Source organism: Danio rerio, chromosome 7 (genome assembly GCF_052040795.2).
Source record: "Danio rerio strain M-AB ecotype USA chromosome 7, GRCz13ab, whole genome shotgun sequence".
NCBI lineage: Eukaryota > Metazoa > Chordata > Actinopteri > Cypriniformes > Danionidae > Danio > Danio rerio.
The window spans coordinates 58384605-58400305 of record NC_141027.1 but is presented as its reverse complement, the minus strand read 5'-3'; the positions used below and the strand labels follow the sequence as shown (position 1 = coordinate 58400305).

General features: G+C 36.2%; 2 protein-coding genes across 10 annotated transcripts in view; one reads left to right on the top strand and one right to left on the bottom strand.

Annotated features, from left to right (window-relative positions):
• Window positions 1-15701, top strand: part of ank2b (ankyrin 2b, neuronal) — a 243298-nt gene that overhangs the window by 20936 nt on the left and 206661 nt on the right. For 7 of the 9 annotated variants that reach the window (XM_087259221.1, XM_087259219.1, XM_087259220.1 and 4 more), the window contains exon 1: window positions 14323-14540. In XM_087259221.1, the coding sequence (XP_087115347.1) occupies window positions 14454-14540 (87 nt within the window). In that variant the 5' untranslated portion in view covers window positions 14323-14453. 9 annotated transcript variants of the gene reach the window in all.
• Window positions 1-15701, bottom strand: part of LOC147843211 (uncharacterized) — a 501869-nt gene that overhangs the window by 325566 nt on the left and 160602 nt on the right. The gene's annotated exons all lie outside the window — the stretch shown is intronic.

The window sequence follows — 15701 nt, the reverse complement described above, 5'->3', positions numbered from 1 at the left end:
TATGTATTATTGTCAAATAAACCTAAAGGTAATTAAATAAGTTTGTTGCAGTGCTATAATGATAATAAGAATTTTTTTTTTCTGAGTACAATTTAGCATATTGGATAAATTCTCTTGTGACACTGAAGACTGACGTGTTGGAGACTGAAACTTTAGCTCTGCCAAGGTGGGATACATTTTACAGTTTAATAAAAATAGCTTGTATCCCTGTATTTCACAATACTACAGTTAGAGTTACTGTACAGTCGAAATACAAACTAAAGTTACAGCTGCATTCAGATATTGTAAATAATCCAAAAAGAACAAATTATCTTATGGTATAAGATTTCAGTAACTTAAATATGTATCTGATATTGGATATAGATTGTTAATGAGTGTTAATTCAGTTGGATCATTTTGTTTTGTCTTTGTCCTGTACTGTAGGTCAGTGCTGTCATACATCTTTAGGGATGTAAGACAATCCCTTGCAAGTCCCAGTCACTGTTGGCAGAAAGCCCAATGCTTTTCATTAAATCACTGTATTACTGCCCATTTCTGTGTTCTGTATATTGTATTTAAAAGTGCTTTGAAGCTAAAATGTAAAAGTCGCCATCAGATTTGATCAGATGAAGTTACAGTCTTGAACTCTTTAAACTTTTGACAGAAATGCTGAATTGCAGTACTGAGTCAGCTCTTCATTGATTTATGGGGAACCATCAGATTTGCCTTAAAATGCCATGTGTGTCACCTGAGAATGGTGAAGCTGAGACAAGCAGTAAGACAATATGGTGAGCTGGAGGAGCTGGTCAAAAGGAGTTTTTTTTGGAGAGATAAATTACAATATCTCATCAAACCAAGAACCTTGGTCTCAAACTAGACCAGCTCTATTCAGTTAAAAGGTCACTACGCGCTTATTTCACAAGGCTGCCATTTAAAAAAAACGAAAGCGAGGCTGCGGTGGGAATAAACTCAGAAGTAGAGAATCAGCACCAACATGGTGTTGCTGCAATTTCAAAGTGCAGATGTGGTGTAAACATCACTTTAATATCATTCAGTTAAGTTTAATTTAAACAATTAAAAGCATATTAGGGATTTTAGGTTCTTAAACAGCACAAATTTGCCATAGTATTCACCAGTGCTCAACAGAAATGACTGTGATTGGCTGTGAAGGTCATCAGTTCACTGAGTGAATTGGCTGATTGCTCGTCTGTGTCTGCACTCGGTAAACATTGGTGAAGTGCAGTGAACTGATGACCTTCACAGTCATTTCTGTTGAGCAATAGTGAATATTATGGCAAATCAGTGCTGTTTAAGAACGTTTTTAACAGTGCTTAAATGTTAGCGGGAAATGGACATATTTTTTTATTTTAGTTCCGAAATTCAGTATCATGACAAGTCTAATATAGTGAAAGAATCAGTTCATTAACTTGAGTTTGATAAATGTTTGGGAAAGAAAACGTTGGCTAACTAGTGCCATTTTCCTTAACTTAGCTGAAAATGAGGTCTGATATCCCTTTTTATTTCACTATTCATTTAGAACGGACCTTCAAGTCACTCAGAAGGCAGTGAAATTATAAATTTGTGTCACTTCCTCTTTGCTGATAAAATATACAGCCAGGTACACAACTTTCCTGTGTGACTCAGACGATACTTTGGGATTTTCTCCAACCATAGCCTCAATATTGCTTTTAAAATGGCTGCTTGAAATCAGTCTATAAGGGGGCTGAAATTTTAAAGCAATAGTTCACCTAAAAGGAAAATGACCCTTAGCAGTTAATCACCCTCAAGCCAACCTCTTTGTATATAAATTAATTTTTCCTGATGAAAACAGTCTAAATAGCTTATTTTACAATGACTTTTCCATGCTGTATAATGGGCTTGTGTAGTGGTCCTTTTTTGAATCTTCCAAAAGCGCCTAAAAACCACAGTAAAACAAACTTGATAGGAGACCAGGGGGTGAACGCCTGTCTAATTAAATTAAATTAAATTCAATTCAATTCAATTCAATTCAATTCAATTCAATTCAATTCAATTCAATTCAATTTATTTGTGTATCGCTTTTCACAAAAAAATTCAATTCAAAGCAGCTTTAATTGGGGGCAACATGGTGGCTCAATGGTTAGCACTGTCACTTCACAGCAAGAAGGTTACTGGTTCGAGTCCCGACTGGGCCAGTGGCATTTCTGTGTGAAGTTTAAACAGTCATTTGCAGCCATGAACTTGCCTTGTATTGCTCCTCGTACACAAAGCACTCTGTAGTAAGATTATTTGCACAGTCATGAACACATTTTGTGGTGCAAATGCATAATACTTTCATTGCATAGGAGACGTTTTTGCAGATGGAGCTATGGAAAATGTTGCTTATACAGCATACAACCGCACAAAACTCACAGAGGGCAGAAACTACAGTAATGAAGGACTATCTGGATGTGGGCAGGGCCTAAACAATTTGACATTTTATTGCTTAGAGCACAGTTGTCACACAGTTCCTGGAGGTCAGCAGCTCTGCACCACTGCACAGTTTAGCTTTTACCCTAATTAAACCCAACTGATTGAACTCCTTCAGGCTTGTTTGAAACCTTCAGGTAAGCAGGGTTGGAACTAAACTGTCCAGAGCTGCGGCCCTTCAGGAACTAGTTTGACACCTGTGGCTTAGAGTCTCAAATTAGCATGCCTAATGAGACCTAATGATTAAAAACAAGAAGTAGGTGTATTTTTATCAATGTGTTGCGTGGTTGTGTTCAGTGTTCACAGACTGCCAACACACATTCATGTCCAAGCACCATGTAAAAACAGATTTTGCATAATAATTAATTTTATTAAGAACTTATATACCAAAACAACAACTTGTTTAGTAGTCACAAAATGCTTTTTCTCATTTCTTTTTGCAAGCAAATGGAGAACTGTGGAAAGAATAAATAATAGTGAATGACATGATAAACTGTTTTCGCAACTGACAGATTTACGATTCATAATCCTGGGTAGTTCTGTGCCAGGCAGCTATAAAACTGCCACTGAGATGAATGGGAATGCTAATGAATAGCTTACTCCAGGTATTACAGAGCTTCTTGGCTACTGCTTACTCCCAGAAGGCCTATTTGCATATTACCATTAAGTCTGTGAAGCTCACCCAGAATGCTGCACTCTGACCAAATGAAATTCAACCTTTTAAAATATTCCCACCCTCTGCTGCTTTCACAATTCTGAAATGTTTTTATTTGAAAGCTGCCTTTTCTCAGTACCACAAATGAACATTCATCTCCATAATTTAACACTGAAAGCAAATTAAATAGTTAGCCTCCCTCTCTTTCGTAAAAAAAAAAAAAAGTAAAATCTGATACTTGTTTAATTTGGGTCATAAATAGGTCATACATGTGAAATAGTTGGATTTATCTGGAATAAATAGCAGTGCTGCCCTCTTGAGGATTATAAATACAATCACATACACTGAAGCACACATATACTCTAACCATACCTGCCAACATTTGCCTCTGAATATCCGGGAGACCGTTGTGTGGGGATGGAGGATTATGGTGTCTGAATAACACAGTTGAAAACCGAGTTAGTACCTGCTATAGACCGGGATTCGGGCAGCCTTAGCCATCAGACACTATTCTAAATTTGGAGACCCGTGGGTATTACAGACTGTACCCAGGGAAAGGCTGAAATACATTGAAATATATTTTAAAATAAAATACCAAATACCTCAGTTTTATTTGTATCAAAATAAACTACAACAACAGCAGCCGCTAAATGTATTTCAATAAAATACTGTATTTTTTGTATTTTAAAAATACTACAATATATTTTTTACAAGTTTACATGAACCTTCTTTGCAAACCTTCCATAAATAGTCCTATTTAATCAATCTCTTCACTGTTAAACGTGAAGTAAAACATATTTGATAGCAACAGCTTTTCTCTGGGCAAGTTTTAAAAGATCTTCAGCCACCTTGTTCACCTCTACTCTGTACATGAGAAGCTATATATTACATTTTTACTTGTTTTTATTCATTTAGTATATTTTTGTGAAAAAGAAATTATGCAGGAATCCCTGTTCAATGCAGATAATAAATTAGAATATACTATTATATCTATTGATTATATTTCCCCATTGTGTGGCCAGTAAACATTTACATAATCTCTGTACAACCTCTTAACATTCTTATATTTTAACAGGGTGATATATGAAGTGTTATTTATTTATTTATTTTTTCACACAATGTCTCTTAAATCTAGTTTTATGGAATTTAACTCATCAATAGGCCTATTTAATGTAATACATGTTTTCATGAGGCGTCTTTGTTTTCTGAGGGGCAACTCAATGTAACAGGATTTCTGAAAACTAAAAACTCCAGTTTTAGTAATTTCCATATAATTTCTTCAATGCACAACATAACAACATGATATCTCAAAATTATTAAAAATGGAGTTATATTTTTTAACAAATAAAATCTTCTTATGTATCCTGCTCATGCTGTATAACCCAAGTCAGGTGTTTTTGACTAGCCTACAGACTGAATTCGGTGCTTCGGTTTCCCCAACAATCCAAAGACATGCGCTATGAGTGAATTGGGTTGGCTAAATTGTCCATAGTGTTTGTATGTAAATGATAGTGTTTCCCAGTGATTAGTTGCAGCTGGAAAGGCATCCGCTGCATAAGACATATGCTGGATAAGGTGGTGGTTCATTCTGCAGTGGCGACCCCAGATGAATAAAGGGACTAAGTCGAAAATGAGTGAATGAATGAATTTCATCTTCTTTAACTATTCTACTGGCAATTTAAACAGTTAGGAATTATTGTAGGTATCACCACGATGTAATGCATAATTTCCTTCCATACTCCAAGCATGATCCACATTACGGGAGTTTTCCAGGAGAAATAACAAAATGAGAGGGTGGCGGGAGTTGGGTCCCAAATACGGGAGACTCCCGGGAAAAATAGGAGTGTTGGCAGGTATGACTCGCACTGACCCTCGAATACTGATTACAGAACTAATTAGTTTGTTGTTGGAGGAACTCCAAAAAGCTCTGTTTGGACAGAAATTCCCAGTTAATGTTGCTTAAGTAGCTGGTAGTTTTGTAGTAACTACATTTTTCCCCTATAGAGGTAGTTGATATTTATAGATAAAATAGTAAAGCATATAACTCATGTAGAGAAATATATAAAATCTGTTTTGTACCATAAAACTTGATGACAAGTACAAGTAGAAGCAGTACAAAAGCCTATGCATGAACTGGTGTACCATATATGTGTACCCAGGAAGTATTTTTGTTTTTTTTTAAAGATGTCAAATAAATGTCTTATAGATGTTTAAACACATTCATTCATTCATTCATTCATTCATTCATTCATTCATTCATTCATTCATTCATTCATTCATTCATTCATTCATTTATTTTCAACCATTTTTCCTGGGCTAGGTCATGGGGGCAGCAGTCTTAGGAGAGATCCCAAGACTTCCCTCTTCCCAGACACTTCCTCCAGTTCCTCCGGGGAGATCTTGAGGTGTTCCCAGGTCAGCCGAGAGACATAGTTCCTCCAGCATGTCCTGGGTTTTTCCTGAGGCCTCCTCATGGTGGGACATGCCTGGAACACCTTCCTAGGTAGGCATCCAGGAGCATCCAAAACAGATGCCCGAGCCACCTCAGCCGACTTCTCTCAATGTGGAGGAGCAGCGGCTCTACTTTGAGCTACTCCCAGGTGACAGAGGCCGCTTGTATCCGAGATCTTGTCCTTTCGGTCATGATGCAAAACTCATGACCATAGGTGAGAGTAGGAACGTAGATTGACCTGTAAATCGAGAGCTTTATCTTTTAGCTCAGCTCCTTCTTTACCACAACGGACCGGTACATTGACTGCATTACTGCTGCCACTGCAATCTGTCTATTAATGTCACGTTCCATCCTTCCCTCACTCATGAACAAAACCCCAAGATACTAAAACTCCTCCACCTGGGGTAAGGTCTTTTCTCCAGCCTGGAGATGGCAAACAACCTTTTTTTCTGTGGAGCACCGTGGCCTTGTATTTGGAGGTGCTGATTCTCATTTCAGCTGCGTCACACTCGGAAGCACACCTCCCCAGTGCATGCTGAAGGTCCATGTTCAACGAAGCCAACAGAACAACATTGTCTGCGAATAACAGAGATGAAATCCTGTGATCCCCGAACCTGACCCCCTCCACTCCAAGGCTGCGCTTTGAAATTCTGTCCATAAAAATTATGAACAGAATTGGTGACAAAGGGCAGCCCTTTGGAGTCCAACATGCACTGGGAACAAGTCTGACTTATTGCCGGCAACGCAAACAGGGACAAGACAGCTCTTAACAGAGCACCTCTGACCCTATACTTCCGGAGCACTCTCCACAGAATGCCAGGGACATGGTCAAATGCCTTCTCCATGAAAACACATTTGGACTGATTGGGCATACTTCCAAGAAACCTTGAGCTCCCTGGTGAGGGTATAGAGCTGGTCCCGTGCTCCAAGGCCTGAACAAAAACCGTATTGTTCCTCCTGGATCCTAGGTTCAACCATCAGCCGGATCCTACTCTCCAGTACACTGGCATAGACTTTCCCGAGGGGCTGAGGAGTGTGATCCCCCTATAGTTGGAGCACACCCTCCAGTCCCCCTTCTTAAAAATGGGAACCGCCACCCCAGTTGCCAAGTCCATTGTTTTAGCCAAGTTGTCTACGTTTATATGTCTATTAGATGTCCATTAAACACAAAATTGTTTGCTGGATATACACAAACACACAAATAGTGTGATTCAACACTTTTTGATGCACTGTATACTTCAGATAAAACCTATGTGTCTTCTAAAAAAACATGCTGCTCTACTCCCACTGCTGTTTCCCTAATATTGCTCATATTATGATATTGACCGTGCATTTCAGCGGCAGTTGCTATGGATATTCACTTAGATGTGTCTCTATGGTAACACAGTTTCCCCGGGCCTGAAAGTTTCCCAGCAGGGATCAAGGTGCCCAGACATGTGCTTACACACAAACACGCACACAGTCTGTCTCATGGTATCTCTCGTTTGTTCAGGTGTTAATTCTGAAATCTACAAAATGCTAAATGGCAATTCAATGGGGAATTGATGCGGTTAACAAACCTGTTTGTAAACTATGGTTTTGGAAGTAATGATGTAGGCTTACCATGTGATGCAGCAAAGATTTTTCTTCAAAATCAAATTTGAAATGACAATAATCATAGTTCAGTTCAGCTTCATCATGGGCTAGTTACAAATATGAATTCAGTGGGATATTCTGTGGGAATGCTATAAATTGGTCTGCTGAATACGTCAATGCTAAGAAATAATACAGTTAATTTCAATTTGCTCTTAATTGCTAAGTGCAGTTCATTAGTTGGATCTGCAATAACTAGAACCATGAACTCTATTTTAACAATTTAGGTGCAAAGTCTAAAGCACATGGCGCAAAATTGTTAGGAGTGTGTTCGAATCCACTTTAGCTATTTTGAGGATGGAAAAATATGGTTTGCGCCGTGGTGCATGGTGTAACAGGGTTGTGCTTATTCTATTAGTGAGTTATGGGTGTGTTTTGAGCATAACGTGCATTAAACTAATCAGAGTCTCATCTCACATTTTCTTTAAGAATTCAGTGGCGTCGTGCCATGGCGCATTTGCTATTTACATGGCAGACTTTGTAAGTGGAAAAACGGAACACTTCACTAGCGAGAAAACAGTTAAACCATCTGCAGCAGGAAGATAAAGAATTCGATAATTCGACCTCTTAACTTTCTCTTTACTTTATTTACTCCTTTACTTTCGTGGAAAAGGAAACGGTGTTGTACGCATTCCATTGAAGACATCCATTAGCCTACATATTTAATGCCATTTCTTAAACACAAAGATGTTTTAAAACTATATTAAATTCAGTTCTAATTTCCAGCAAACGAATAAATGAACAATAATAATGAAGTGAGGTCAAAACACTGAGTTATATCCAAACACACGTCCTGTTCTTATTTCACGTTTGGAAATGTATACGTACGTCTCCAAAACCCCACAGGAGGACACATCTAACTTGTTTTAATTACATATAAATATGCATATAATAAATAATACTGATAGTAATAACATTTTACAAATGCAAACTGTCATGAATAAACTGAAAAAAAGCCTTACCGAGATGAAGAAGGCATAAATGGTTTTTATATTTATGTAGAAAAAAAAGTTTTTTGTAACACTTTAATTGTTTTTAAATGTAAGATATTTGTGCATTGGTGTACATCCTGTGTGTATTAAGCAATGTGTAAGTGTTTAAACGCACATAGGCACATAGCTAACACGCTCTGCGCTGGACTTTAGGCCAGCTTTGAGTTGTTCACGGGTGCAATTTATTTTACTTCCTCAAAATAGCAACGGGCCAACAATGCAACCTTACCACACCTCTATTTTACACCAGCATGCCCATGAGTCCACAAAGTTGTGCAAATGGATGGATTTTTATTTAAACAACGTAGTTCAAAACATGAAAATCAGGGTTTCGCTGGTCTGAAAATAGCAGCAAATCACGCCAAACATGTCTCATGCCTTATTGCGCTGGGTGTATGATAGGGCCCCATGTTGGTGTAAAGCACTGCTGGATAAACCAGTTCACACCAGCAAACACGCATTTGTTTTATAACCACTGTATAATAGCTAGTTGCTGGGTCAGCTTCAGATATGTTTATAATGACTGGCAATGTGGTAAGCCATCTTAACTCATTTGGTTTAGCTGATTTGTTTGTGGGGGAGGGGACACATAGGGTGAGTTTTGCTGAGTTAGTAACCCCTTTTGGCTGGGGGATGTGAAGTTACCCCTAAACCGAGGTTGTGATACATCAAACTGACGTCAATTTGGCTGTGTGCTGTTTATGCGTACTATTTTGAATATAAAACATATTGACGAATAATTTTAGTTTGAAATGTAAAAAATATCTGCATTTTAAAATTTGTGTATATACCAACACTGTAAAAACATTTAGTTGACTTTACTTAAAATAGTGACAAAACAATTTTGCGTAAAATTATCAAGTAAAATAACAATGTGCATAATTGCAAAAGTCAACTTAACAGTTCCAGATAACAATGTATTTTTAAGGCAACATGTTTACTAAATTTGTTTAAAGTAAAGTAATTATTCTCTTTTATTATAAGAATATTATAAGAAATGTGGGTATGGATAAGAAGCAAGTGTCAAATTACATTGATTCATAAATAACATTAATCAATAATCCAATCAGATTTGAGAGACAAGTTTATAGCTTACAGTATGTAAAGTTTAGGCTTACCGCAATAAAGGTTAGATGCTTCTACTGTAGTCATTGTTTATCACCTCGTTATTCATAATTTCCTTTTGATTTGAAGAATAACTTACAGTTGGGTAAGGATTCAGTGATTTGATTAGGTTATCTTTTGGATTATATTTATTTATTTATTTATTTATTTTTTCACAATTTTTTGTGTATTTTTGACAGTAGTGTTGTTCTGATTTGTGTAAAAACAGAGAAGAGGGCAATAAACGTTTTTGTGAGCTTATCAAGATATTATAGAGGTTATGTTTAAAAAGATGTTAGCATTGTGGCATTGTGTTAAAATGATGTAAACACATTCACAGTGTTGTGTATGTTCATGCCATTCACAACGATCATCAGTGAAACGATTATTGTGCCTGATTGTTCTGACATGTGTTCAAGCAAAGTTGTGAAACTCAAGAAGAGCAGAGGTTCAAGAATGGAGATCACTCCTCTGGTTAGTTCTGGTGAGAAAACAAAGCTCACCTCCAACACACCCTGAAGAATGTAAACTGAACAGGTATTAGTTCAACTAGCAGTGTTAAAGACTTCATGCGGGCAATTTCAGTATTATTCCTGGGACAGGACATTGTCAAAAGGGTATGCAATTGTTAGGGGTGTGGGGTAACATTGATACACCATAGTATTATATGGCAAACCAACAATATCAGATTTATGCATGGATGCCCATTTTCAAATATAGCCAAAATTCTATTATATTATTTGGTTGTATTGTAATTCATTAATGTAATACATTTAATGTATTTCTTTACAGTCTACTACAGTAGATGGAGGTGTTGATGTTTTTTTTTTTCTGGTGAGTGAAATCCCCATCAGTATGCAGTAAGTAAATAAAAGTGGCATAGTAGAAAATGCGTACAACATTTGAGACAGGTTTTCATTAAAGTGTTGGCCAGTTTTACGCTTGACAGTTCCATTTATTTGTACTACAGAAATAAAAATGAAGCAAGCTGAGAAATGTTTCTGTTTAGTTTAAAAAGGTCATTCAGTTAAAATACATTTTCAAAGTTTTTCTAAGGAACCTATGCAATATGAAGTTGGAAAAAGGTAATACATTGCATTTTTTTAAACTATGGCTCATTCTGACTACGTACACCTAAATGCATTTCTGGAGAGTGTCAAATACGTCCCAGCACCTGTTTTTTTTGCAGTTTTTGTTTTCGTGAATCCACAAGAGGCCGCTGTGTACGCTTTTTTGATCTCAAATTTCTCTCGTGAGTGCCATTCACACCTGCAGAAAAATAAAAGCCCTCATCTGATATTTACCATGTTTTCAGATTTTACCACATTCTCACCCTGTTATTTACTGTACTTGATTATTTAATTTTTTGGCTTCTGTTTTTGTCTCACCTGCTTTCTGGAACCGTTCTTCACTGGACTCGAATCTCGTTGTTGCGTCAACTTCTCTCTATGTCTTAAGTCTGCCAATGTACATGTCGAGCTACTGGACAAACTAGTAACAGCGGGAAAGCCGTCCACACGGAGGTAAGCGGTTAGCTGCAAGTGCAAAAAGGCATCATACCATCCCGTAGCATTCGTTTCAAAGATGAAATGCAGCTATACGTACTTCTGGCTACATAATTGGTGATCTCCAGAAATGTATATAGGGTTTTCGTAATGAACCAATGTTTAATTATTTTTCTGCAGATTTTTGCAATATATTTAGTAACTATACTGCAATTATACTTTATTGTGACAAAAGGAATCATGATAATTTTTGACTGGTGATTCTTACCCCTCAAATTGTCCTTGTTGTGTGTTCATTGCATGCAAGGTATGTAAGTATTCAAAATTTAGGTCTTAAATTGGATTGAGGCTTTATTGTAGTGTGAAGATCCTTTGGTTTACTAACAAAAAATACAATCTGATTTTGCAATCTGAATCATACCTTTGTCTGAGAAAGAAATACAAGCTTTTGTATCACAAAAAGTGCTATTTTTATGAGCATTTTGATTTGTAGCATAAAAATGTTAAATGGAAATGCCAAGATATGCATGGATATTTTTAAAATGCACATAAAAACTTGTGCACAACTGGGTAGGATACACTTATCATCTGATAACAAATAAATAGTCATAAACTACAACGGAAACACATTCCAGCATGCGCATCAAAAAAGTCATATGAGTTTGTTTGAACAGATCATGTGATAAAAAAAAAAAATGCGATGTGACGGCATTAATGGACAAACCAGCAGACCGAGCACATCAGAAATGTTGTTTTGGTCATTTTAAAATGCCATTATTATCAGTCTATTGTAAATCTAGCTTGTATTACTACCATCCAGAGATGTCTTGAGCTGCTGTGTTCCTAAAGAGTGATCTTATGCCTTCAAAATCTCTTCACATTTTGTCTTTATAATCTGCGATGCTAATAATTTATGAAATAAGAAAATTGTCCAACAGGGGCTTCACCAATTACAGCAAATTCCAGCTTGCTTTTTTCTATGTGGATCAGTTGATCAGGAAATTACCATTTTGTTGACTCATTAGATGCAAACGGTGCTTTATTCGCAAATGATTTATGCAATATTCTAGTTTTGCTCATAAGTTTAATTAGCATCTTTGAATGAAAGCTAATGACTGTGAATTGCCTCACTGGTGTACAGTACATGTAAAATTTAGAGCAATGACTTTGGCTTACTCTGACTGTTGAAACCCATTCAGCAGTTACTTGTGCTGTCTGAATACACTTTTTTGCTTTCAGTATTGAGCCTATAGACATCTATGAATGGACTCGCTGATGCATATGTAATGGTACTAAACCTTGGGCAGCATGTCTATAGTGCATGACAGCTGCACTATATTAATTAAAGAGACGTTACACAATTATTGAGGCTCCACTGACTTTAGTCATTGCTCTTAGTGTGTTTCTGATAAAAATGAAGTCATGGATTTTCTTTTTCATTTTAAAGGAAATTGTATGTCTTTTTTTGGTGTGCCAATAGACTCAAAATGGTGGGTTGTCATTACCAAATGTTGGGTCAAATGTGGGCAAATCCAAATATTTTCAATTGAATTTAAATTACATTATTTAACCCAATGGTTAGGTTTGTTCATATTTGACCCAACACTGGGTTACAAAAGCCCAGAGTTTTTAAGAGTGTAAAATCAATACCAAAATTTTGGCCTATAAAATGAAAACCAAAGAGGATTTTTTAATTTTATTTTATTATTAATTCAATTTTATTTCATTTCATTTAATAATTTATTTTATTTTATTTTATTTATTCATTTATTAATTTTTTTCTTATTCTTTTATTTCAAATAATCCTTCCATAAGAAACAGTTTAATTTAAGTAGAAAGGCAGGATATTTGGTCATCTTGAAATCTGAATACTGATTGTGACACTTTGATGTGGATGTACACACTCTCTCATCCACCTCCCCATCTGTCAGTTTTCTTATGCACAAAGCTAACAACATTTTGGTGCCAAAAACTCAGGTTGTCCGGCTGGCATGGATGACACTTCAAGTCACTTGATTTCCAAGTTTAAAAAGCTTGGTCCTTTCTAGTCTAAACACAATTCTAATGAAATCCACAGTTTGTTTATGGCAAATATTATCAAATTTAAAGTCAATGTCTGTTTTGAGTGGGAAGAGTGAAACAAATTGCATAAAAAGCAACATTAAGATACACAGTTGAAGACAAAATTATTAGCTCTTCTGTTTTTTTCTTTTTCAAACACTTCTCAAATGATGTTTAACAGAACAAGTCTTGAAAATACAAGTCTAATCTTGAAAAATATCTAGTAAAATATTATGTTTTGTCATCTTGGCAGACAAAAGAAACCAAATATTAAAACGATTGTGTTTAGAAATGTGTTTCTAATATTTCTGTTAAATAGAAATTGAGTGAAATATATAGAGAGGCTATTAATTCAGACTTTAATTTTATATACTTCATATTTAATAGGGAAAACAATTATTCCATTTGCTGACTCAAGCAAAAACTCTTAATTTAGTTTTAAATCCGATTAGCTAAATAAAATAGGCTAGAGTACAGCACTGTTGTTAAAGCAGCAGCTGTGATTTGTAATGATGTTCTGTCAGCTGTGTTGCAGAGGGACATGACCAGGGGCAATGCAATCATTAACATGAGCAAGCTTCTCTGCTGTGTAAAGATCACACAAACCTCACTGGCTGGGAAACAAACAAGGCAGGGTTATACCGTCAAACAAGATACAGTTCTACTGTTCTGGGTATACTGTATACTTCAACAAGGTTATACTGTTCTGATTTGGTCACTGCAAATGTAGAATGCCTTTTACAGTTTTACTGATTGTACATGTGGGCGGCTGTAAGTATGCTTTGGCTTTTTAATGCAATTAAATTTAATCTAATCTAATTTGATGTTGGACCATCCTTTGAAAAATGCCTTGGTTACAGTTAAAAAAATCAAGACTCTTAATTTACTAATAATTAATACCAATTGTTAATTTAAAGAAAATTAAAACAAATTTTTATTTATGATGGCGTTTGTTTTTGCGAAAAGTGGCTAATAATTTTGATCTTAAAATTGCTTTTAAAAATTAAAAACTGCATTTATTTCAGCTGAAATAAAACAAATAAGACTTTCTCCAGAAGAAAAAAATATTATTAGACATACTATGAAAATTTCCTTGCTCTGTTAAACATCATTTAGGAAATATTTTAAAAAGAAAAAAATATCATACATTGATATTATGTACAATGGAATGTATGTTTTTGACATACCCTTTACTGTTAACATGCATACTATTGCATATTGATAAAATGAAAAAAAGAGATGCACATACACACACACACACACACACACACACACACACACACACACACGGGTGGCAACTGGGATTGGTTGTGCTTCCCAATAAACACTAGTGGGAGTTGTTACCATGGTGACACCATTGTGCTTCCCTCCTCCCTTCCCAAACCCATCACCCTCCTTATTTTAGCGGGCAGCTTCTCTCTCTCTCTCTCTCTCTCTCTCTCTCTCGGCCACTCCCCCTTTCCAGTCCCTCGCTCTTTATTTGTTACTACCGTCACTGTGAACTAGGAGACTAGAGAGAGTGGAGGGGGATCTTCTCCATTGGATGGTTGAACCAAGGACCTATTGAGCACTTACCGTTAAAGAAAAGCCAACAAGAGGGATACGTTGACTTCTTTGAGAGGGTGATGAATGAAGACACTCAGTCCCATCTGAGGATGGAGGCTTCAGACAAACTCAATGGGCTTGGAGGGAGGAGGAGGCGACCAAAGAAGGTAAACATAAGCCTCACTTTGAGGACCTGCTCTGTCTTGATGTGGCACCAGAGGATCTGAGCGTTTGCGGAAGTTTCTGATGCTATTGGAGTTTAATTCAAACTTATATTTCTGAAACCTGTTGGTAGTTCAAATTCTAAAAATTGAAAATAAATTTTAATATACCCCAGCAAATATTTTGGAAGATTTGCAAAACAGAATAAAAGGGTTAGTTGCTTTGTAAGTGCAGTTCAAGTGAGAATATTGTATTTCTACAGCTTTCAAAAGGTTGACTTAAGGAAGGTGGCAGTCCGGGTGTATTGGTTGTTTGATTTTGAATGGCGTGTTGATTGTTTTGCTGTTATGAAGACTCTGCTGAGGTGAAGATGGGCGTGTGTGTTCAGGAGAAGTGCTGAGCTGGTTTGTTCTAGATTTTATTGTTGTATTTCCTCCAGTGGATCTCTCTCCGCACTGTGGGATGTCTGTACAGGCATTTTATATTTCAGTTCATCTGCTGTGTTTTGAATGACAGCTGCTTTTGCTCACCCATTTGTATTTACATTTCCTCTATGAATAGCTCTGTTTCTTTTATTATACCCGTTTTTTGTATTTTTAAGTTGTGCTTTAAAATAATTAGATTTCCAAAAGCCACAATACAACATTACACAGAATCTAAAACCTTTACAAGTAAAACTAAATATAAAATGGATGGTCAAAAATTCTATCTAAAAATACATGCAGGATATATGTAGGTGTTTGATGGTTTCCAAATTAAGTATTTGTCAGTGGAATGTTGGCAAAAGCATCTTAGGCATCTCTTGCTGTGAAACACCTTTGTTCCGTATGTCTGACGGTGAGACAGGGGTGGGTCCGCTGCTCTTTGTGTGTGTGTGTGTGTTAGTGAGAGTGTGTTGTTTGTATGCTTGAGTATGCCCTAGATATATCTCTTCAATATCGTAAACAAAATTTCTTACCGCTTATTTAATTGATTTAAATCTGTCTTCTAAAGTATTCCTCCTCAATCATGTCCTCATTAGGACTAATAAAGATACCCATTTGTGAGAAATAAAATAATAATAATAATAATGATAATAATTAGAACAATGATAACACCATTAATAATAATGAAAATAACAACAACATTAATAACAACAACAACAGCAATAATAACAACAACAACAA